This window comes from Varroa destructor, unplaced genomic scaffold, assembly GCF_002443255.2.
Source record: "Varroa destructor unplaced genomic scaffold, Vdes_3.0 BEIS01000001.1, whole genome shotgun sequence".
Lineage (NCBI taxonomy): Eukaryota > Metazoa > Arthropoda > Arachnida > Mesostigmata > Varroidae > Varroa > Varroa destructor.
Window position 1 is genome coordinate 55781111 of NW_019211454.1, and position 25232 is coordinate 55806342.

At 41.6% G+C, this 25232-nt stretch overlaps 1 protein-coding gene across 18 annotated transcripts in view; it reads left to right on the forward strand.

Annotated features, from left to right (window-relative positions):
- LOC111243304 (P protein-like) overlaps positions 1-25232 on the forward strand; it is a 53709-nt gene that overhangs the window by 16146 nt on the left and 12331 nt on the right. For 6 of the 18 annotated variants that reach the window (XR_015318681.1, XR_015318682.1, XR_015318683.1 and 3 more), the window contains exons 6-18: positions 1166-1374; positions 2235-2413; positions 5843-6090; positions 6245-6522; positions 7364-7465; positions 9751-9937; positions 12436-12572; positions 12964-13094; positions 13303-13612; positions 14130-14283; positions 14721-14881; positions 20348-20528; positions 21037-21126. Coding sequence is in view for 11 of the 18 variants with exons in the window: in XM_086976899.1 (XP_086833025.1) it covers positions 1166-1374; positions 2235-2413; positions 5843-6090; positions 6245-6522; positions 7364-7465; positions 9751-9937; positions 12436-12572; positions 12964-13094; positions 13303-13612; positions 14130-14283; positions 14721-14881; positions 20348-20528; positions 21037-21121 (2362 nt within the window). In the remaining 7 variants the exon portion in view is untranslated. Of the gene's footprint in view, positions 1-1165; positions 1375-2234; positions 2414-5842; positions 6091-6244; positions 6523-7363; positions 7466-9750; positions 9938-12435; positions 12573-12963; positions 13095-13302; positions 13613-14129; positions 14284-14720; positions 14882-20347; positions 20529-20808; positions 21003-21036; positions 21803-22004; positions 22214-25232 lie in introns of those variants that run through there. The other 12 variants (XM_086976898.1, XM_086976905.1, XM_086976906.1 and 9 more) reach the window with 7 other exon arrangements.

Consider the following 25232-nt stretch of genomic DNA (forward strand, 5'->3'; position numbering starts at 1 on the left):
CCACTTGTATGTCTGACCCGTAGCGCTCTTAGTACTGTCTAAAAAACAACAAGCTTTAGCCGTGATTCCCCAAAAAATCAGGATTAACCATAGTTTTACTAAATTTAACATCTTCGGTGATTTTATAAAGGTACATTTTGTATTTTACTCACTCTCAGCCCTCACGTTGACGACTATGGGCTCCCCAACACCATCTTGAGGTCTCGACGTATCTAGTTCATCATCTACGAGCTTCGATTTCTATTGCGAATGCGACGCAGTAGCAGGTGTCGGGGCAGCAGGCGGCGTTGCTTCCTTGTCAAATCAGCCTATCGTATCTAGTTGGAAAAATCTATCGCTACCTCACCTATCACACTCCGCACCTAGCGTCTGATTTGGCACGAGATAACTTGAAGTGCAGCGATATAATTATAGGCGGAGATAATTTACTCGCACCGGTGTCGTTGTCGTTAATCAGTGAGGTATATTTGCGTAGTTGTTACACCGCTCGAGTACGGATAACAGCAGCAGAAGTAATAGCACTAAACGCAGCCATAAGAGCTATACGCAGTAAAGATACTGGCTAATGACTCGGGAGTGATCGGCATGTACTTCTTGGTGTTTCCTTTAAGACTTTCACTGATATCACTGAAATTCCGAAACCTGTACACCGACAAAACAACGGGCTAATCTACCTATCGTCGTTACCGGCTCTTAATTGTACCAATTTCAACATTTTACACATTTGCGAACGCAAGTTTTCTCTTGAATTTATGACTATGATATTATGTTAAAGGAGAATGCCCACCATTATGATGTTATACGTGAAACAGAATCACTAAACGATAGAAATATATCAACAACGGCTGACGTCTGCTGTGATATGTTTCTATTGTTTGAGTGACTATGTATTGTGACTATGAGAAAGAAGTACACCTATTTTGGGTTGACACTTATGCGATTCTAGCAATTGACTATCTGCCATTTGATGCTCCATATTCTAAGGCCGTGGCCTTTTTTTTTGGTTCATAGTATTATGCTGTTGCATAATTTTAGTTGTTTAGCTTGCATCAGGCGCAAGGTGTGATTTTATTAAATTTGCAGTCAAATCACTGGAATATTTCATTGAAATACTATGAAATACTACACACTATAACGCTTTTCTATTCTCATCTGATTTCCCCAGAGATTATCAGGGTACCTACTCTTACAGCTCGGGAAGTCGTGGCGACGACAGCCATATCGGAGAAGGGGCGCACCTGAACCAGGCGACCTCTTTTTCACAGTCCAACTATCAGGGCAACAGCTATCAGCAAAGTTACCAGGCCTCAACTGCCCCCGTGCCCACCGAGTACCTGCGGTTGCCGTCCGAGACAACGCCTCTCCTTAAACTTAGCAAGTATTGTTTAACGAACAAACGGTCACAGAAGAAGTTATTAGTAACGGTTAGTTATAGATTGAATTACACAAGCGTAGCGACCTCACGCTCTCGTGCGATCATTGAAAAGCCAATTTCAGTCCGTAACAGAGACGTTGATCAAAATAATAATAATTGTTGGTTTTTTTTTTTTGTTTAAACTGTGTATTCGTCCTTGTACGGTCCTCAAAACTTAATGAGATGACGATATGCGTTGTGAATACATGTGTTTTTAGTTGGACATAATTATTATTACCTGTGTACGGATACCGACTCTGATGAATAATACTATAGGGCTAATCGCATAGTTCCTGCGAAAAAAACGTCTCGGAGCGCCGAATATCTCGGATATAGCTGTTGTGTAGAGCTGTGACTACATGCGTTTAGGGATAATGTCAGGCTTGATAACTCAATGTAGCATGCCGGTCCAAGGATTTGCAGCGTAAAAGCTCCATTAAATTAAAGCTGCAAGGAGAATTCGTTGTCAAAAAATCGTTTTAAATAGCTAAAAGGCATTATTATGATCCAGGTCTTCTTTTCCTCCCCTTAGCTATGTTGTCGTAACATATAATGTTAATAAACAGATGTAATTTTACATTGTCTGCGTATCGATAAGCTGAGTTTGCTCATATATTCAAGACGTAATTAAGATAGCTTCCAGCGGAACGTTATGAGAAATTACTATGATAAGTTGTAAGTTGATGAAAATGTCCAAGCATACATAACGTTGTTTGAGATGAGCGATCTTAGAAGCTAAATGCATGATTAGTGGGTCATTCTGTCGCTGCGTATATCGTATGTGTAACGATGAATGCCCTTTCGACCTTCCTATCCACAGAACAAAATCGGTCTCGCACTGCGTCTGCCGCGTCAACTTTTCTGTCAAGTCAACATGATGATGGATTTTATCAGAGTGGGTTGCAGTCGGATATTGGCGCGGGCGGAGACGGAAAATTGAAACACTGGGCCAACATTCTCAAGATTGTGCTTCTGACAGCCTCTGTTGTCTTCGTTGTAGTATGTGTATTTTTCCAGTTCCTTCATTGTCTGCTTTTTTTTTTTTTTTTTCGCTTGCCTCTCTCGCTAAGTATGCCCAATTTGCTTTGTCATTCCTAGCTTCGTTCAGCGGCACGCGTCGGCTCTATCGCTATTGTCCGGGTGTGGAACGCAAGAGCGAACATCTAAAATGAGATGATGTCGGAGAATTATATAAAACAATCAAGAAAACGCTTATAGTTCGTCAGGCTCACTAGCGCCACCCCATTAGCATGATTAGTTTACGTTTTTTCTCGCTGTGTTGATGAAGACAAGGTAAGATACGGGTCCGCCTGTCTGTGCAGATGAGTAGTAATTGTCGATGCTTTCGACGGCTTTAGCCCGTAATTGTCTCTGACATTTTCCGCACACGTCACTGCTTCGTACAAGGCGTAAATATGTGGAAAATAACGATCAACAACGATTTATGTTACATCATCTGGGTACATGCATTCGCTTTCAATTGTATCTTGTAATATTTAAAGCACTTTCTAAGGTTGGCGTCGCCCCTTATCTGCCTGTCTAATAAAATAAACAATTACAGACAGCGTTCACCACGCGGGACGTAACCAGGCACTGGAGTAACTGAGAACAGCACGCTAATTGCTTTCTCTTTCTATATTGATTTACATAATTCGGGCTGCGCAATGGAAATATCCATTGGCACCTGCTGAGAATTTTTTTTCAACAAAAAAAAATAGATTCTTCGGCAATAGAAGTAACTACCCACTTGAATTCCTTGAATGGTTTACTTACGGTCTGCTGTAACGCGGCGACGGCCGCTATTTTACGAACGTATCATCTACGAAGCTCGGGGTTCCTTAAATAGTAACTAAATATCAGCCTCCTAAGTAAAGTATCTAATCAAATTACATGCAATTTTTAGCAATAAGTATAATAACAAATCTGTTTACTAGATTCAACATGAACGTTAGTTACGAGTGGAGCTTTATAAACAACGGTGGATTAACGTGAAATATCTGACCCCTAATATGATAGAGAGACCTATTTTCCTCAAATAGGTTTAGTATACAAAGAGCATCTCTGATGAAGCTTTCCCTTTCGTAGGTCGCTCTCGTGATTCGGCAATCTCTTTATCAATGTGACAATTGATTACTTTTGGATGTGTACGCGTCAGATATTATTGGCCTAGTGTTTTTTTCACATAGGGTAAACAAAGGAAATTTCTTCGTCTAAAAACTGCATGCGGCGGCGGCGGCGGCGGCGTCACTGAAATAGACAGCGTCAAGCGTCAGCTTGAAACGAGTGATGCGACGGGAGAAGATACGTGCGGACTTCTCACGCGATATAGAAACAATATGCATGCTCGAGATAGACCTAGATCCCCGCAGATGGTTGAGGATTGGTGACAAGCTCTAAACAAACTAACAAATACGAGCAATATTGTTCCGGCCGTATAAGGTTGTCAAAACCCGCCGATTTACTGACATCAGGTTTTTTTTATGCCAAGGTTACATTTTGACAAAAAAAACATTTTATTCATTATTCGAATGTATTGAGTGAACTATCTTTAATGGTTGTAAAAGGCGTGAGCCTATTATCACCAGTAAGAGAATATGAGGTTAATATAAGCTTTGTACTTTACAATATAGGAGTTGTCTAGTCCGCACAGATGTTTCTATATAAAAGGCAAGTTCCTTCCTCACCGTGGACCTATTTAATCGTTTTTCAACGTCAATGACCATTGAGTATTGTACAGATATAGAGTTTCCTGCTTGTACATTTATCAGCAAAAAAAAGATTAATGTTAAGCCGAACTATTGCAAATTCATGGGGTCTAATCTATTTAACATTGATTTTGGTATCAGCTCCGATTTTCTGGATTTCGTCCTTTCAACTTAGACAGAGAAAATCAAAAGTATATATAGGACTTACCCCATTTACATAACGTTAGCATGATGACTGCTAGACGTAAACGACTTTTTAGATATACTAGGACAGCGTGCACGTTTGAGCCTCTATACCACTGAACAAGGTGTACGTCTCTGTTTTTATCTGCTTACAAATCCGATGTTTAGACTACGATCGAGCGCGCTAAAGGTCAATTTAAGCTATACATCTATGTATAACATGCACATTTGCACCTTAGATAACTTTTTACGGACACTGGAACCTCCCGAAATAACTCTAGGCAGAAGTCTATGCTCTTATGTTGTTCGGTGCTATCGGTCAGGCCGTATGTAGTGTGGATGTGTTCACAAAAGTTCAAAGTTATCTTGGATTATTTAGAGTATTAGAAATAGTTCGGCCCACACCAATGACAGGGCACAACAATGGCCTGTATACAGTTAAGAGCAGCTTCAAAATGATAACGAAATGTATTTAGAGAAGCCTTTTTTTATTGCAGCATTTACAATGCTACTTAAATACAATATGACTAACGCAAGCTTTCTTCATGGCAGTCATTTACTTGACTCGATGTCTGGCAATATTTTCGCATAAATCTAAAACTGTTGTTCTCGTTCTGAAATGGTCGCACGGTGTGTTTCCTCTAGTTTATCCACCGTCGCTGTTTTGTCGTGCGCTGAAAATGGCCGGGTTATTTACCAAAGAGATTTACATATTAAAAGCCACTGCCTGGTGTGGCATGGAGATCGAACCTTTTTCGTTATCAACTCTATTTACTACCAGGGTATAATCTGAGGTTTTCCCATAGCCTAATATATCGGAATGAGTTAGGAAGACACGTAGTTACAGCAGATTAGGACGTTTAACGTAATCGCGCTATTGAAAAATTACTTCAGTGAGCTTCCAGCCGCCAAGCAAAGTGACAATAAATGGCCTTCCAAATTACTCGACATTACCTCGCTCGATTCAAATTATTCAGACCCCACGTATAGTGCACACATTTAAAGAAGATATTTGCGCCGCCACTCTACAGATAGGGCCAGACGTATGCGAAAAGGTCGTCGAAACCTGGGTAAACTAAATATCAGTAACCAGGGAAAATCACCTTATTGGCGTTGTAGTTCAGTACAGCCTTAAATGCATACATTTTGTAACAAAAAAACAGATCTATAAAAGTACATTCGGTTGTTTTTTTCGTTGGCCGGCTTTTAAAGCTGCTCCCGTCCCTGTGCCAAGAACACCGAGGTTTGGTCGTAGCCACTTACAATAAAAATTACTCAAAAATAAACGGAAGAAGAAAATCAACTTGGCGCATCTAGATATGAGGACGGATGCTAGGGGGTTCTCAGTCAGAGTAGTAAATAATTCGGAAAAATTAATACTTTACACGGTGCAAGGCACATCCGAATGTTAAGTAGTGCTACAAGTCGGAAACAAATCATTACTGGAAAACACTGGCTGATTCTCACGCTGCCGATTTTCGTCTGCTTACAACTTTGCACTTCTTTGTTATTCTATTGAATATGCTGATTGTCGTTACAGATAGTGATGAGCTTTGTGGAAGAGACGAAGGAATCGTGGCTAAGCATTTCGCTAAATAATGAAGACCCGTTTTACGTAAGTTTAAGGCACCGACTGAGCCCATCGTATCCGATTTTGCGACTCAAAGCTGCTGGACCATTCCTACCGGAAAGCCTAGCAAATTTGTCAAGCGTTGATACGGTGTTCGCTCTTGTCAGGAAGTTCCCAGATGGATCACATCAATTGGTGAATGGCCACGAACCACTTGTGTAAATAATCCCTTCATCTATATTTCTAAACTAAATTTTACTGCAGATACAAAGATAGTGATAACGAAAATACTGCATCGTACATACATTAGGCAGCTTCACATATATATGAATATACATGTAGTGTTTTGTTTTACTTTGGATTTAATGGCAGGGTCCCGACGGCACCTCCGATCGTGGCACCTCACATGTCGCCATCAGGTGTCGAGCACATGTTTATTTTTAAGCTGACAGAACTTCTCGATGCGTCGGAAGAATTTGAACTGCTTGTACAGGCGCGCCATCTTCAGGGCCAGGTGTCCGTTAGCCTCCAAATGACACCGTTCACTGAGTTCACGCAGATCGAGTTAATAATGGCTAGCTTCGTTTTAGTCGGCCTTTATGTGCTTATTATCTTCGAACTTTGTCACCGAACACTCGCAGCAATGTTAGGTAAAGGAAAGGCGAAAGGAATTGTAGAGATTTAACTTATGTGTACTGAATTAAGTTTTGCATCAACCATACATTATCTTGCCGTGCGTCAGTTCTTCAGGAGATCTGTGCTGGTCTCATCGGTTTATCATTAGAAGAGCAGGATTATACAGTAATTGCAGGGTTCCAGTATCCCAGCTATTTTCCGCTAATTGTTACACTGGCGCAAGCAATGGTAGTGTGTAGGGCATTTTGCTCTCAGACCTACCTTCCATGTACACCTGTTCAATTATTGCCATAAAGTAAACGTGGACCTTAAATTATTACTACTATTATTATTAAGTAACGTTAATCAACTTATTGTCTCAATTACTGAACAACCTAGGCCATTTGGAAGAATTAATGGAGCGATGGAGGCACTTGATAGACTATTCCAGACACGCAGAAGGAGTCTGTCCAGCCATGAGCTAACTGATTTAAAAAGAAAGTTCCACGCGTAAACAAACCCCAACAGGGGTCAGTAAATGCGACATATAAACGATGTCATTCGTCATGGCTCTACCTACGCGTGCCAATATCGATTTTCAATATTCGTCGGAAAGAGCTTACCTCAGGGCCTGCGTGCAGACAAATACATACAATGTAAAGTGGAGGTTAGTTACGAAATTAGCTGTCCCCATAAAAAGATTTGCAGAGCTAGGCGCCCCTAGAAGTAGGTCGTGCAACTCTCGGCTAACGTTATACCAACGAGGGTTTCGTATTTGGAATAGGTGACATAAAGCAGTCAACAAAGATCGGGTCATGTGTGTAAGTTGAAGGCTGTGTTTGATGATAGCCGTATCGTTGAACGGGTTCATTTCAGGCGCTACCCTGGCTATCGCATGTCTGGCGCTCATCGGAGATCGACCGACGCTGGAGAAAGTGGTGTCCTGGCTGGATGTGGAGACTCTCTGTTTACTTTTCGGTACATTTTATACAACACAACTGCACATTCTAGCACTTTCCATTACTTATTCTAAATTAATATAATTATTTTTCGTTTCTTTGTGTCATCGTGGCTCTATACGTTTTCTACTGCAAGGCAATGGAGTGGCATATGTACACAAATCTGCTAGCAGATCGATGGACGTTTTTGTTTAGCATCGTACTGTAGAAAGCAATCTTAGACTGAAATATATAGTGAAACCTAACATTTTACATGCTTCTAATAATCTTTTAAGAAAGTATCAAATTTATAAAAACGAAAAATTTAGGAAAAAAATCAATCTAAAAATTTGTGACGAAGTGGGCACAATTTGAGATGTATAATATCACGAGTAACTATTTCGCGCAGAAATATATTTTTCTGAAGATTGTAATCTAGATATTTTGTACCACTTAAAAAGTGCACGCTGTATAGCACGTTAAGTATGTCGTTAAGCAAAAGATTGAAAAATGTTTCATCACGTTACAACGAGCTTAAATTTTCTATTTGTTTAGATCTAATATATATATATATATATATATATATACATATATACATCTACGTATGTTATGTACTATGTATATATATACATATACATAGTACATAACGCTAGGGTGATACAGCAACCGATGAAGCATTCGTTCTTCTCGAGAATTTGAAGCAGGAAAAATTGCTTTCTTGAGAGTGATATTAGAAAGACTTTATGGGATGTCGGTGAGACAAGCTGCAATGAGATCCAGTAATCTCTTCCGCGTTATAATAACGAAAAAGTTCGGTGTTAACTGCTCTCTCTATGATCGGCTTGCCCAGAGTGTTTCATATCTTTTACACCCCATGACCCTCGAATGCGTTTATTTTTGATATATCGAAATGTTCCTTTCAAAGTTATTATCTTTAACAAACAACAATGCATTGTAGTGAATCAGACAACAAGGATGAGGTCCGGCAAGCTACTCGCCGCGTGAACGACATTCAAGGGCAAAAAGTGAATCATACATAAATAACCAAATATAAACCGATAAGGGATAGCGAGGTACCATTATGTCACCCTTCTAAAATAAGCGATTGCTCGTCGACTCCTAGCTATCGTCTCCTGTTGGACGCGAAGTAAATACGAAAGAGACCTGTTGCAGCCCTTTGACGGACGAGCGGCTTTAGTAGACCATAGGGAAGGTGATGAAATCCAATTAGGCTGAGCGATAATAATACGACAGTAAATACAATACGCCCACGTACTCCTGAGAAGTTTACCAGTCTTTCACCTGTTTACTTAAGCTATCTCTACTAGTGACATCTTGGAGTATTCTAAAATTGATTGTAATTATTACCCTGTTATTTTGATACACTATGAAAATTCTCTATATTGCCTTGTTGGAGCATTTTTTTTTAATCTTCATTCTCACCATTTTTATGATTGTGTTCTTACAATTTTTCTCCTATAGAATCGAAGTAGCTAAAGAGCATTAAGATTGACTATTAGTAAATTCTAAGTGCACGTAAATAGCCAAAACTGTATAAACTAATACTACATCATATATATATATATATATATATGCGCGTATATGCGTGCAGGAGGAGTGCTGCATTGCGTCTATCGACATAAGAGATTGATCGAAGGACTTTTGCTAAACGAGCACAACGAATGGGCAAAAAGTCACTTCTTGCCCTAGTTAGCTTTTTATTGAAGCCCTGTGAAGGTCGAAACGTATGGAAGCAATATACAGTTAACTAGGATAGCTAATAAGCTTATGCAATTTCTAAATCTTTTGTGTTCGCTTTCATCCTTTTCTTTCTCCTGTCAATATCAAACGCTCTGTAAGTAACCACTGATCAGAGTGACTTCATACGATCGCGTCAGTCATTCTCTCTAGAGATTATCTAATATCCGCCAGATTAATCAAAATAGAAGCAGTTACACGTGCACAACAAGGGCCACTGTAATAGTCCGAAGTATGGGTCCGCCCCCCTACCGACGATCGGTTTCAGATTGACCTCGGCTGAAGTTAGGGTATCACAGGTTTAATAGCAAGGCGATGTTTGGAGATCAGACGATTAAATGTCAATCAGAACACCGGCTGGACTGAGCCGATCGTTGAATTGCAGTTCGGAACAACTTGAGCCAGTATCTTTTTCGTTTGTCGGTTAGGTGACCTCATTAGTTGTTATAAATATACGTTCAGGTTCAATCTGGTCGAACCTGCTCGGTCCAGCGTTGTCGAGTCTCTACTATCGTAATTACGATCTGAATGACTACTGTTGTTTGTTCGTTCGTTTTCTGGATGTAGGAATGATGGTCATTGTGGCGATATTGTGCGAGACGGGCTTTTTCGATTACACGGCAGTCCTGGCATTCCGGGTTGCGCGCGGCAAAGTATGGCCTTTGATAACTACGTTGTGCCTCTTTACCGCGATCATCTCGGCGTTCCTGGACAATGTGACTACAATCCTACTCATGACGCCCGTCACTATCAAGTAAGCTATCGGTCTTACATTCATGACAATGAACAGCGGCGAAACACCACTTACTTCAGACCCTGTCAGCGTATTTGCAATCTACTGCTCCCATATACAGACACTAGTTCATTTAGTGCAGACGAAAACAGGCCCCGTTTGACATAGGAGTATTTATTATGATTTGAATCAGATTATAATCCTATCGAATTCTGCATAGAACCTTTGTCGCCGCTGCTGCTGCTGCAGCGTACATATATATATAGTTCATAAATGGATACGGTCTTTCAAGTAGACTTTATATACATGTGAAAATAGTATACGACACAGCAGCACATGTCGACGTAAACATGGATTCCGCTGGCCAGACGTTGGTGATCATGCATTCTCGCTCTAATTCCATGTGCCATTGTTGTCTCCATAAGGACAACGATCCGACTGGAAAATCATGAGGGAACATACTCGTTGGTGCCTGTTTTTCATTACCGCTTGCTAACGGCTTGGTCAGAGGCCGTTCGCCTGTAGCCTATGGGTCGCCATCCGTAACAAGCAGCCTCGGGCAACAGTCACATTTCGTTTGGCAGCTAGCTAGGTCATTCGCGCTTATATTTTGCTTACTACTACTACTACTACTACCACTACTACTACTACTACTGGAAAAGTGGCCAGCAGAAGTCTAGCCGTTTCGCAAAGCTTAGGACCTCGAACGGTCCAGCATCATTTCATTGCTCATTTTTCCCACGCTCCCTTCACTGGCCCCACACACAGATATGTGCACATTAGGTTGCCCTGCTCACTTTTGAATTTACCCACCATCCAAGCAAGTGCTTATACTATTCTACATTTTACTACTTTCCCATTTTGGTTTGACATCTTTGCCGCACTGACACTCGCTTACACATTGATACTATTTTGAGTACATAGTTTTCTTGGCAAAGTTGCTCATTCTTCTACTTCTTCTCAAAAAAGATCATCCCAGGACTCTTTTATATAACTTCCTAGATAAGGAATCGGCTTTTCTTTCATTCTTACTTAACCGATCCAAATCAACATTGCCGCTAGTCTGCCCAGTATCGCCGCCCAGTTTTTAGTGCTGGTGTCTGTATGAAGATACATTTTGGGTGTTGGTCCCTTCTGTCTGCAGTGCACCTTGTCGCTTCGTCGTTTCGTGCTGCTCAGCCATAGTTGCTCTGGGTGGTAGAAACATACCCCCCAACGCGGCTCCAGACTCGCGATTAGCACGCCGTCATTAGCCGAAATTAATTAATGCTCATCGTTAGCATCGTCAACAGCAACAACCACGCAAATATCATCGTCGAAACCGTCGTGATCAATTCTAAAACAGGGCAAAGCAACGCTTTTGCCAGCGAGAGTAAATGGTGACGAAGCAGACGACGGCGGTAGGATAAAAGCAAGTTAGGGTACCACCTTTCCTCCAATCTTTATAAGTTCTCCACTTGTCCTGCTGCCCCGCTTTTCTTTTTACCATAGCCCTTGCTCGACGTCTTTGTCGCTGCAAAGAAGCAGACGTAAGCATCTACGGCCGCCGTTCGTCTTGCCGGTCCCACGAGCCCGCGCCCAGTTTTCTCTTCTGCCCTCCAACAAAGAGAACAAGTCACCCTTCGTGGGCTGTGTTTTCCAGCCGTAGTTAGCATTAGCATCCACCCCGCTGCGTTCTAGTCATGGTGAAAGGAGACGAAATATGGCTAGAATGGTAAACAGGATACAATTGGTTTGTTTTTTTTGCGTACGTTTTGACGTCAGGAAGTCAATGATGGTGCGTAAGTTTGTCCAGTTAGATGTTAAGTTTGCAGCCGCAGCGTCTTAGATCCTTCGTGCCAACTCCCATGTCCAAAAACAACTCTTCTATTTCACCTCGACCTTTACTGCCCACAAAAGGAAAAATGTAGCGTCAAACTGGCTTTTTCTGCAGGAAGTTGAAGCTCCCGAAAACGCCGCCGCACTGGTGAATATGAACGGTGAGCTTCTATTATATTACAAAAAGAGAATGATAACGATGAGGCGTGAGAGTGCTGTGAATTGTAATGTCATCGAGAGCAGTTCGAGAAGTTACCCCTTCCCGTCCCCCACGTGAAGCCCGACAACAAAATCACGTCAGATAACAAACAGATAATCTTCTAAATAGCTAAAGTTACAATGTGCTTGGCGTAACTTTGCACGTGAAGTATTTGTGAAGGCAGTGCTTTTATATGGGAGCCAGATATAAATGATGATTTGAAAATGACCGCGAACTTGATCGAGACGCGCTAAGAAAATTTATAATCCAATAGAATAATTTTTATTGTAGTTCTAATATTGTAAGTATTTTAGAGCTAATAAGGACTACTAAGTTGCATACTTCATATTTCCATATGAGTTCACCTTAAATGAATTGGTAAGACGCGGTGTTAGTTTATAGGTTCGATCCCTCTGATTATCCAGGTATTATGTGGCATCTTCGTCTATCCGTTTGGAAACAATTTATTTTCTTTAATGTATTTTTTTTTATCATTTTTCAGGCTTTGTGAAGTAATGAACCTCGATCCAAAACATGTACTCATCTCTTTGGTGATGTTTTCGAATATAGGAGGTGCAGGAACACCCGTCGGCGATCCCCCGAATGTTATCATCATTTCTAATCCCAAGGTTCAAGCCAGTACGCATCGACCACCGGGAGCTTATCTCGTCTACTAAGCTACTTTCTATGAAATAACTATAAAATATACTATACATAACAACTACGTTATAAAATAACGCGCAAAAACTGAAATGTGCCGCTTGTCCCCACTGCAAACGATTTTGCTCCAGGCTAACGATTTCAGACTTTTCACCTAACCGTTAGGTATAACGGGTCATATCTGTCTCTCTACCAATGAATTTTCCACCTTGCAACAAACCTTGACAAACTGGAATCCATTAGCTTCCCTTTTCGTGCTGTATTTGAGACGGCATCCATCGTTCTATAGACGCTATCCGATTTCGTGTCATTGGTACTAAAATGTTGCAATTAATGTCACGGCGTCCTTATAATTCGTGTATTCCCTCAGGTGGCGTGACTTTTACAAACTTCACGATGCATCTTCTACCCGGCGTTCTGTTAGCTGGCATAGGAGCTTACGTCTATCTGCGCCTTTATTATCGTGATGACTCCAGTCTTAGGCACCAACAGCCCCAGGAGGTTTGTTTGCTATTTTTGTTTTAGTGATAAGTTAGCTTAGAATAATCAGATGCTAGATTTTTAGTTAATACTAAAGCTGTCGTCTTGATTATAACGAAAAAAGAAAATTGTCAACGTGTATTTACTGCGAATGAACAGGTGGATAATTTACAACTGAACAGAAACGTTCTATTTCAATGGTGTGATACTAAGTTATTTTACACTTCAGGTGGTCGAGATTCAGCATGAAATCGATATCTGGCAGAAGGCTTGTCGTTCTTTATCAGAGTATTCCCGTGACGAAAGCCACGTGCGTGCTATCTTAAAAAAGAAAGTCAAGAACCTTAAAAATCTCTACCGTAAAAAATTGGTGGAATCCTCTAGCCCATCAAACGCTGACTTTAAACACAATCTAAAGCAGCTAAGCGACAAATACAAGATTCGCAATTGGTTTCTTCTAATCAAGAGCGGAGTCGTACTGTCGTTTGTAATCACCTTATTTTTCTTACAGTCGATACCTGAACTCAACCTCAGTCTCGGTAAGTAAACGAAGTGGTGTTTTTTTTCTAATTTAAAGTTTCGTATATTTTGGCCTAGACTGTATAGGATAAACGATGACGACGTATCGGCTCGCAAGGTGTGCTTGTCTATTACTCTAGAAATAGTACCCCGCTCATTCCATTTTGCCAGCGATCCCGATTCGTCTTCAGTAAATGTATGGCAAACCTTAAATAACGTCATTACATATTAATGTTTGGCTCTTTGACGTGACTTTTCGCCAACGGTGAGAGTGGCTTACCTATACCGCCGCCATTGTTCTAGGATATACGCACACATGCAAATTGTTTATGGACATAACGACAGCGCCTATAAATAGGCTCACTATCGTATTTATTACTCAACTTAATAATACTATTGTTACTGCTGTAAATATGGCCGCGTGGGTATGTTAACTGTTTATAAATGCACGTTACCACCATAACCAATTGTCATAATAATTCGATGGTAAAAATGATCGAAACTTTTGTTGTTCTCGTCGTTCTAACGGTCGTTTAGGTTGGATTGCGATCCTTGGCGCCCTTGCTTTGCTTGTTTTGGCTGACATGGAAGAATTAGAGGGTGTCTTCGGACGTGTCGAATGGACAACTCTCCTATTTTTTGCAGCACTCTTCGTCGTCATGGAAGCCCTTACCGAACTCAAATTACTGCAGTAAGTTGACTTGGAATATTGGTTTAGTTTAGCGAAAAACTAATTTTACAGATTTATTTTTCAAAATGTATCTATTTTTTTATTCAAGTAAAAATATAATCGACACAAACCAGGGAATCTGTGTATACTCGAACAGAGTAGCTTCTGCAAAATTTCACCAAATTTAGTAGAAGAGAATCATGAACATGAAGTCTCTCGATATTTCGAGTCTGCATCCGCCATCGCCGTTAAGCATTCCATCGGACGGCTGGCTCTCAGCATGAAATAAAGTGTGTCTATGCCCAGATTCTAATCCCAACCGAAACGTGCGTCTTCGCAACGCACGCAGCAAATTCGTTAACTACTAAACTATCGTGGAGAAAAAATAGAGGGTCTAGAAAAGGGTAACAGCCCATTGCGTTTGAAATAAGCAACCTAGCATGATTGCATCGTTTCAGATTTATTGGGGATCAGACAGAAGATTGGATTTGTGCAGTGGACGAAGAGCACCGTCTTGTTGTGGGTATTGTGATTATTACATGGGTATCATCGTTGGCCTCATGTTTTATTGACAACATACCGTTCACCACTGTGATGGTCAAAATTGTCGCCAAGCTTGGTAAGTTACATTTCAATTTGTGCCCTGTATTATTACTACATGATATAGTTAATTTACGAGCTCGTTTAACAAACTCGTGAATGTAAGATGAGGTGCGACCCACAGAAACCCTGTTGCAGAGGCAGGGCGACGTGCAAGGTTATAATGGACCCTGGCTTTACATGGCTTTCGACATTGAATTTATCCACGATAAATACGAGATTTAGATATGAGATGAGATGAGTGGTTAAGCCATGGCGGGCTCAGCTATTTCTAGAACCAACACCGGGTTCTCAATGCGGACGTAACTGTTTCGACATTACCAAATACTAAGTACCTATGAATTCTGTGGGAGAACGCTGAATATCGTTTTGCCGTCTTTTTCCTTAATTGAAAAAACAAGATAACGTTATTATACGTATACTTATAGACCTGGCAAAAAGATACTTCAGCCGTCAGTGACTGGCTCAACGGGCCCAAGAGTGCTCTCGCGCTATTTTCGTCTCAGCGTAATAACAGTGTGCCTGTGTTCGGTGCAATTTCTGGCCTTGCGCTAGGTGTCCTGCATACATAACAATATGCGTATTAATGAGATCGTGCCCAGACCGCAAGTGCGTGACAGACTCCTCCGAAGTCCTGAATACGTTTAGCGGTATGCCCATAAGAAAGTGCGGCAACTAGCATGCGATCGCATTCTTTACATTATAAATAAGCAAATGATCAAGACAAGCCTGCTCTAGATATTTCGATAACACGAGCGAAGGCTGTTTGACATTAGAAAAAAACTATTATATAGCAGCAAAAGCGTAGTAGCGAAAGGCTTCCGTTAAAGACTGATTTTCGTTGTCCTCCAGCCCTCTGGTTCAAGCAGGAGATCGCTCGCCAAAAGTGTATCTATCTTGTTCCGATCGAACTTCATTTGGCCCTTGCCGATTCAGAAACACATGATAAACTATTGCTCAAGAGCTCAAAGAAAAGAAAAAAATGTTGATGATGCTATTTTCAGCAACCGCTAAATCCTATGCGGAACTACACTGAACGCATAACTTGCATACTCTATTGTACTATATTTGCCTTAATACCCAAGTCTTTATCATAATTGAGAGTAAAAGGCAGTCCATATTGAAAATCGCGCGAAACATGACCTACTACTCAGTAGGGACTGAAAAGCGATCAGTCTAGAACAAAATAGGTTCAATATTGAATTTTTCTGAAGTAAGTTACATTACATTATCATACGATCTGTATTCTACTCTGACAATATGGCGACGAATGATAGAAAATGTATGTGGTCCAAGTGATAAAGACCAATAAGTGTATTGGGCATCCGGTTCAACAAGCCTTCAGAACATTGTAGTGTTATAACTGTTGGTCCTTGGTGGTCGTTGTAGCACAAGATGGCAGGTGCTGAATATCCGCTGTAATGATATTCAGCTATGCAACACTGGCTTATTACTTTATAGACTTTCAAATATAAAACTAAGAATAATATAGTTAAAACCTTGGTCAAAGTGTAGGTACTTTTTTGAACAAGAAATTTAAGATTTGTTCTTCAGTGGGTCACTTTTCAGATTATTAATCTCATATGTAACCTTCTTCAAAAGCCGCACTTCAACAATCATACTTAGATTCAAACGGTTACTGAAATGTGTTCTTAATAGTAAATACGTCATGTTTGCTCTGGGGGCCTCCATAGCTATTTGTGGCTATAGTGGCGAATAATAGCAGATACGGGCAATATCATGAGACATTGATGCGCGCCTATCCAGACATCACCCAGTAAACAACTATGAAATTGCAGTATACATGGATCCGTCGACTTCAGTTTTTCATCGATCGCCAGGAAAGAAGCCATTTTACGGGGTACGCTTAGCCTATATTGTGATGTTGGCCTTTTTGAGTGGTGTTTGGCGGGATGGGTCTCTCTTCTAGACCGGTAATGCTACTGCCGGCAGCTACGGTATACCATACCATCTACATGGAGTCTGAATTTTCGAATTGCTCCAAACGAGCCCAGGTCTGGAGCTAGCGGGCAAAGAAGAAGAGGCAAAGCCCACTATCTAATTCCACACATTTAATAGCTACTGCAACTAAAATCTATGCATTTAATAGCTACTGCAACTAAAATCTAAAAACTTTTTACCCAAACCAGTATGTACCGAATCTTTAATTCCTCAATTTTATACTCCAGAAGCCTTTGCATCCCACACTTGTATTCCTTTCACCACATACTCGTATGATCAATTACACACCTAGACACAAAACCACTAACCTATTTTCTATCCCTACTCACATCAACAAACAATAACTGAACAAACTGTGATATACGGAAACGAGGACTATGCCAGCGAGAGACACCAATGACGATCAAAAAACTGCTTGAATAGGTACACAACGAAACTGTTGTTGAGCTGTCGTTTTATATTGGCTGAGCTAGACCAGCCATTAGTGGTGATATAAGATTGTCACTGAGCATTGAAAGCCATCGTCACGATGAAATGAACAGATGATGAACTAAGTGGACTTTAATCATTACGATGAAAAATATAGAAAGCTTTTGGTGAATGAATGCAGTAAGCGCGGCAGAAGAACCTGACGATGAACAGGACATATCTTGTGTGCGATACGTCCAGCTGAAGCTTAAGGGGAAACAATAGGATGGAACGGACATAGGACAAAGCGCGCACCTTCTGTTCCTAGTGAATAGTTGACTATGCTAGCCATCTACAGGTTACGATTGACCGCACTGACAGCCAGCAGTTGGGTGCAAGCTTACGTAGATAATTATTTACGGACGAGATCGCGCTTGTGGGCACTGGAAAGTAGGCACGTTGGGAACGAAAAGCGCACAAAACAAGACGTAAAAAACACCAGCAGCAGCCACAGCAATATGCAAAGCCAGCTCAAGTTGAGGCGGCCCCACGAGCAGAAAACGTCGGTACGTGTTTTTCGGCGTCTGCTGGTACTAGCTTTAGCTTCGGGCGTGTTGCCGCTGCTGGCTGTAACTTTATAGGCATGGCTTTTGTACCCTTTTAATTTGGCCAGATTTTAGGCGACAGAAAGCTGATAGGAGGATTGAGAATCAGTCCCTAACATTGGGAAAGACTCAGTAAAAAAGCGTTACCTGGCAGAAGATGGAATAATGGCACCATATAGATCCACGAGCACCCCACCGGCGCTCATCCGGATAAGGCAACCTGCCAGAGATCTACTGCAGTGGAAGAAACAGTGCATTTGTTTCTGACGCTTCTCGAATTTGTTTGTTTTTTTTCTTGTACCATTTACATCACCTGGAGCGCTAAAGGCCAATCTTGATATTAAAGCATTACAGCTATGTACAATCAAACGCATTTAAATAATATTTCTTTAGCCTGTACATACATGGGTCGGGCACAGTCCCCAATACGTCTTGTGTATATATAATGTGTGCTATAATTATGTGTATACAAGTATTATATCTGCCAATGGCATTAGTCAATTATTCCGTGCGAATGGAAACTGTTTCACAAAAAGCCTGCAGAAAATATCGCTTTGGGGCAACGGCACGATAAAAACGAGAAAATGATTTATGGAAAACTGTTCGAACTTAAATGTTAAACGCCTTTAAAAAATCATAACCACTATGACTATATCATAATGCAACTAAATGATGCGATGACATTATACGGTGATGGTACGATAATATGACTATACACTATTGCTGAACCCTCTTAGTCTCTCTCTGTTTTTGCTGAGATGTAAGCCAAATTCGATACTGTTGACTTCTATGATATACACATTGTAGCTAGCTTGGCTGTATCTGCAAGAACATATATCGGGGTACGCCTTGCCGCGAGACTCGACCCCTTCCCGACAGAGAAAATAGCCAGACAGGCGAACCTAACAGCAAGGGTAGCAAGACTGGCAAGTAAAATCCCAAAACGCTATAGTAACAGACGCAGTTAGAAGAAAGAACGGTTTTAGCTATCCCTCTAGACTGTCGGCAGCCAAAAAAAAAAAAAATACTACAGTTGAATTTACGAGGATGGAAGCCCGAGGCCATGAGGAAGATCTGTTCTGTTCCGTTCCGTTCCGTTGGCATGCGTATTTCGAAAATTCGTAACACCGCATAAAACCTACGGTATGAGCGTCTGCCCTTACAAGTCTTCTTTTCTACACACACACTACGGTCTGTAGTTACGGAACCATTTGCCTCCCCTAGCGGGGCGCGTCACTATGAATGCGTTTCTAGCCCTGCTTATGTTAGCGCGTGCCGCCACTGTTGCCGTCGTAAATGAATTCATTAAAATGCATAGAACTGCCAGCTCCTCTCACAGCATAAGCAGCTGCCTCGACCGTGGCGATAACACCAGCGAAAGCAATAGTATTTGGTGTAAGTTGTATATTTTCTGTCTAAACTGTATTTTGTGAGATGTACAATGCTAAAAAGGAAAAAAATGTCAAGCCACATGAACGTAATAGGAAAAGCACCGAACAGGGGGCGCTGATGCTGGTGGCCTTATTATATCAGAAAGAGGTCATCGGAGCTGCGGCGGGATAGGGTTAAGGACCCGATGTAAAAAGCTCGATGTACAAACGAGCTTCCGAGTGATCAACAGAAAGGCTTGGGAAAATGAAGAGGACTCGCAGTTATTTTACGCAAATTGTCTAAAAGGACTGGCTTTTGTTTTTGACTTAGTAAATAGAGCGTCGCGCCGTGATCTCTATGATGGAACGAGAGCCAGCTAGCCCTCCTAGACAGTAGCGATCCTGACCCCTGCTCCTTGTTTCTACGCGAAAAAATATGCACGTGGCTTTGGGTGTGTGTCGTGGATATTGAAGGTATCCGTCTGTCGTAGGAAACTAAAGCATCTATCAATAGGCGTTTTCTTAAATTCAGACGTATTTAAGCTTATATGAAAATTGCACATTGACCTACCTGGAATGATATTACCTAGGCACACGCCATAGTCACATGGTGGTAGTTTTGTATTTTCAACAAAAGACAATGAAACATAATGTAAGAATAGAACTGGGACCAATTTAGGCTATTTTCATTGGTCAGACGTAGTTTTTTCAATGGCCAAATTTTGAAATACCGTCATCCCAGCTTCAGCACCAAGACTTTAGTTATGTATTACCTGCATTGAACTGTTTATGTCAGCTAACCTCTATGGTCTATCCCATGACTGAAGTCTTAGTACGGTCAAAGTGGTTCCATAAAGACGACCCAGACAACGCCCTCCTACAATGAACTCTCGCGGCCAACGACCACGGAAAGACTCGCAACCGTTACGGCAGAATTTTTTTCATCAGTCGGATAATAATAAAATAAAAATAGCGGGGCTAATGCCGAAGAGGATCATAAAGAGAAGAAGTTGCGCCAAATCAGGAAAGCCATATTGGCTTTCTCACTGAAGCACAAGTTAGACTGAATGCATAAACAAACTATCCAAGCTTAAACGAAGATGATTAATAAAACAAAATCACTGATTGATTATAGCATAGCTTATCAATATTCAGGTGAGTCGGAGGCTCTTAATTTGCCGGTACAACCTCTCATCTATGCGTTGGCATTTGGCGCGTGTCTTGGAGGTAACGGAACCCTTATCGGAGCCTCCGCGAATGTTGTCTGCGCAGGCGTTGCGGAACATCACGGTTATCGATTTACGTTCATCGATTTCTTCAAGTTAGTATCCGTAGTTTTAATCCGTCGTTCAAGTGCGTTCCCTATGCGTTTCAGTTACTTCTAGAATCGCAAGAAGTGTTCCTTAACCCGATTAGCATTTACGTGAGCTTACTTCAATTTGATTGTGAGTCTTCCCAAGTCACTGTCCAGCAATTAATTAGAAAATTAATTTCTATATTCGCTTTGTTTTATGGTCCCTGTAGCCCTCTCAGAATGTTCAACTAGATAGCTCAAGCCGCATTTGCAATTGGAATACATCTTTTTATGTACGTGTCGACAGGATGCGCCCACTAGATAACTGGCCACTCGGCTAAAAGCACTCTTCGAAATCGCCAAATCATTTCATATGCGTTTAGCCCCCTGATTCACCGTTAACAACTTGCCCCAGACAGCGTACGGCGTACGATGTCTCCGAAAATGCACGGGTTGCACGTCCAGTCTCAATAGAAGCAAGCTTGCCTTATTTAATCACAGGTAAACATACTGCTTCTTGTGTTACTGTTTTCAGGATCGGTTTTCCAGTAATGCTGGTCACAACGTCAGTATCAACATGTTGGCTTCTTTTCATCCATGTTGGACTGGGATGGTTATAATAACGGTAATAACAATCACCCTGATATCTATATCGCCTACCTCTTCGATGCAAGAGGGAGCGTTTGAGATGTGGCGAAAAAATGATACCCAAATACCTGCCGGGTTCAAAATTGATGGGAACATCCAATCTAGAGCAATGTAGCTAAACGATAAAATATTTTATCATAACTAAGCGTTTTTAACGATGTATATTGCATCGATCTGATTTGGTAAAGCAGCAAAAAATGAATCGAATTGCCATATTTTTTTAGATCTAGAAGTGAAACGATCATGAGTCGAGGGTAGTCGTAAATCACTCGAAGATATCTATTAAACTATATATATGATCCATTCTAATCATCTATTTATCTCTTCAAAGCATGCAAGTATTAAATTATATTTTGCCTATGTAGCGTTCTGTACTACGGACGGTATAAGCCGCACGTATCGCAGCTTCTCTGAGCCCTGCGGGCTATGTACGTTTATCATTGGAATCCTGGAGTACATGTTTTCAATGATTGACAGCTCATTAATGAATAAACTTGCTGCTGGCGTTAAAAAAAATATAGAGCAAAAACACTAATGAGCTAGATTACTTTTTACCAACTGACGAGAGAGATGAATTTTGCTCAACTGCGAGAGTCGGTCGGAGATTAAACATAGCTCTGTTATTGTATATAATAAAGTCTATAGCTAACATACGTGCTTTGTTGCTTTTGGTCTGTTATGATATATTGTTTTGAACATGTTTACTAATATATGATACGTTTTTAGTTGAGAATTTTTGATGTCCTAAATGCCTGAGCCCCGTTGATTGCGGGACGTAAGCTGATCGTCTCCGCCGCTTCCAGCCAAATCTATTAGCCATAATTAGACGTCTTGAAAAATGTGCTGCATTTGTAGGCCGACGATCGGATTCGTTATACCAAATAGACTTGAAATAGATCATGTGTGGGATAGCGGATACTCCGGTCTTACAGAGCTACCATGATCAGAACTTGAAGATCCGACCGGGAGCCCTAACTCGATTGTAAGGGCTTTCGCCGTAATGCTACTATTATACCTGTGATTAATTTTTCAAAAGAACTCCATAATACAGTCTATAGTTTCGATCCATAATGTATTTTCTCTGCATTAGGCTAGAATGTTCTAGCTTGAAAACCGTATGTGGAAACGATTCGTACCGTGCTATGGTCTATCCCAACAGCAGATTTCAGAGGTAAAATTCGGTACATTCGGTAGACCGCAAATCATATTCATCTATGTTACTCCATCTTAATATTCTTCTGTCTTAATATTGAATTTAATTTAAACGCGTCTGTATTTAGAAAAAGATTGCTTTGACGACGGCGACGATTATATAAATGGCTCTCAGCAGAGCATGCTAAGACTGCTGAATGCATTTAGCCGGAATTATATGCCCACGTTCGTTAATTGCTACCCAGTCAAGTCAAGATCGACATTGGATTGGGTAGCGGAGCAACAGGAAATGGTCGTGTGTAGCTTGGTACAACAGCATCGTTCCAACACGATGATGGCCTTGTCAACCTCCTATTTCAACCAACTAGCTCTATGACAAGTTATCTTTTAACACACTGTCATTGACGGAGGCTGTGCTTCACTTTAGCTGCTAATCCGTACAGCGTTGGCATCATATAAGACCCAGAAAGCCTCCCCCCAGTGTAGAATGGAAGATAGATGGAATTATATATTCCACATGACCGAGCGAGCGGAAGTCAGCTTTTCAGAGAAGCATTTTTTTGACTTGTTATGAAGTGCGACGTTCCGCGCTTGATTGGTATTTACATGAACTACCCTTCAGTAAACTGTAATCTCTCAATAGTAAATCTCGCAGTTACACTATTATCTTGAAATATTCGGACCATTTATATTGGTAAATGTGATTCGGCAAAGTTAAACATCTAATGCATTTTATATTAATTGTTTAGTGTCTAGATATTGTGACAAGGTTTATAAGAATAAGAATGTCCTTTGACGAACAAATCGGTGGACTGGATTGGCCATAATGCTGTTCTCGCAAAATAGGGAGAATCTTATCTTCGATTTTTAGTTTTATATTCAGTTGTCATTTCAAATACGCTACACGGTTTTTTTCAAAAGTACTTGCATCGTTAAGAAGTAGTATACATAACGTCAGCAAAGGCCACATGTCCAGCCATGAGGGCGAACATATAACCGCCGCAATGTTCCACAACGTCACATGGTTTCGCAGCAGACTATGCTATCGTAGCCGCCGCAAAAAGCGCGCCCAGAACTTATGGATTCTCCAAAGACTACGTTTTCAGCAAAAATAAGGCGAACGGCGAGGCCAATGCCAATCTTCACCACTTTGTGCTTGTTATTATATTTGTGCTCCATATTCGATCGACATATACGATCGAAACAGCGGAGGACGCATAGGCAGCGGCCGAAACACCGGTGCCGTAGCCTTGCGAACTTGCCCTGTTTTGTTGTCGCTACTATCCATCGATTGTGTACGCTTCCACCCAATTTATCCCGATTCAGGGGCCTAGCATCTCATGGGTCTGGCCGAATGCCTTTGCCAATGCCAGCTTAAGGTCACATTAGCAATAATCCCGAGCAATGGCTATGGCTCCTTGGGTAGCATATGTGTGTGAGATTGCGCCTCTGCCGCGTCCGCAGATGGCACGGAAGTCCACCGGAATCTGAATGCATTGCGTGCCTCGGGAGCTTGGTTTGACCAGCCCAGCAGCAAATTTTGCCTTGCCTCGTGCTTGTAACTGTGCGAATTTTTGAGCGACAACGTTTGACGGACGAGCGGACGGTCGGCGGGTCCAACAAAGGGGAGACTACTTGAGCCACTTGACAGTGGTAGCAGTTCAGAAGATCGGAAATACTGGGAAAACGCAGTTGTGGCGGCAGGTCCAGCAGGAGCATAACCTGACTCGATGCTGACCGCTGTCACAGCTTTCTCTCGCGCACACGCAGTCTGTCTGTCAGCTTCGGCCGCACTCTCTTCCTAGGCAAAACTTATTCTGCAGACTTGGAGACATTCCTAGTCAGGTCACCTTATTCTGTCGGTATCGTAGCAGGACAGAAGCAGAAGTTGGACCGGATCTGAGCGGGGATTGGGAAGCTGCAGTCACCCACACCGCCTAGCTAATTACTGAACGCAAGCAACTGGATGACTGATCGACTAAACAGCATTTGCAATTGTATCTACTGCTGCTGCCCTTGTATTTCTGTAAGTGCATGTATATCATATCACGGAAATTAGGTCATTGCCGCCTCCGGCCCTCCTGCATGCCGTGACGGGCGCGACTGACGTTCTTTTTTCGTGATACACAGTTTACCCAAGCCTCTGGGTAGCCATCTATTCTCGGCGCCTTTTTCTAAAGTAAACTAAAAGGCACTCGGCAACTCGTAGCACTCGTTGCATTCGTCACTCTTCCAGTGCCCTACTAAGTACAGTGTGCTACCTAACTTCGAACCCTCTATACTCTAACCTCTCCGTTCCTTTCAATCGAACGTGCATTTTGTCGACAGCTCTTGGGCCATATTCTCTCCCGCTTCCTCCTTTAGGGGCGTCATCTCTGATCCAGCAAAGGGGTTGTCGCATAGCCTCACCGAGCTACAGTTCAGGACCGCCTCTCTAACAAGTCCAGACCGTTCGGCCGAACCAGATACGTCATAACCATTTCCTTGGCCTTTTTCCTTTAGTAGTTCTTAGAAGTTGGCAAGTTGATAAGCGGAATGGTATTGATGCTTCATATTAATCGTCGTAAGATAGCCATCGCTGTGGCTAGGTTTGACAATGAGCTCGGGGGTCATAACAGTCCTTGAGTACAAGCAGTAAAGACTACGTGAAGAAATAAGGACACGTGGTTGAATGATGATTAGTGCTGATTCTGATACAGCAAAGGCGTTCTCGTAAGTAAAACTTCGTCGAGAAGTTCTTGTCGTCGATGTCTCTTATCGATTGCGGACGAAATAGGTAACTAAGATATGGGTCATTGTTGACAATGCACCACTTGTTGTTATCATCAGTGCCGATGAACCGAAGTCGGTTACATCATCATCATCATCATCATCATTTGAAAACATTCAGCTACGATAAAGCTACTATCGCACGTCGATTCGGGCAGATTG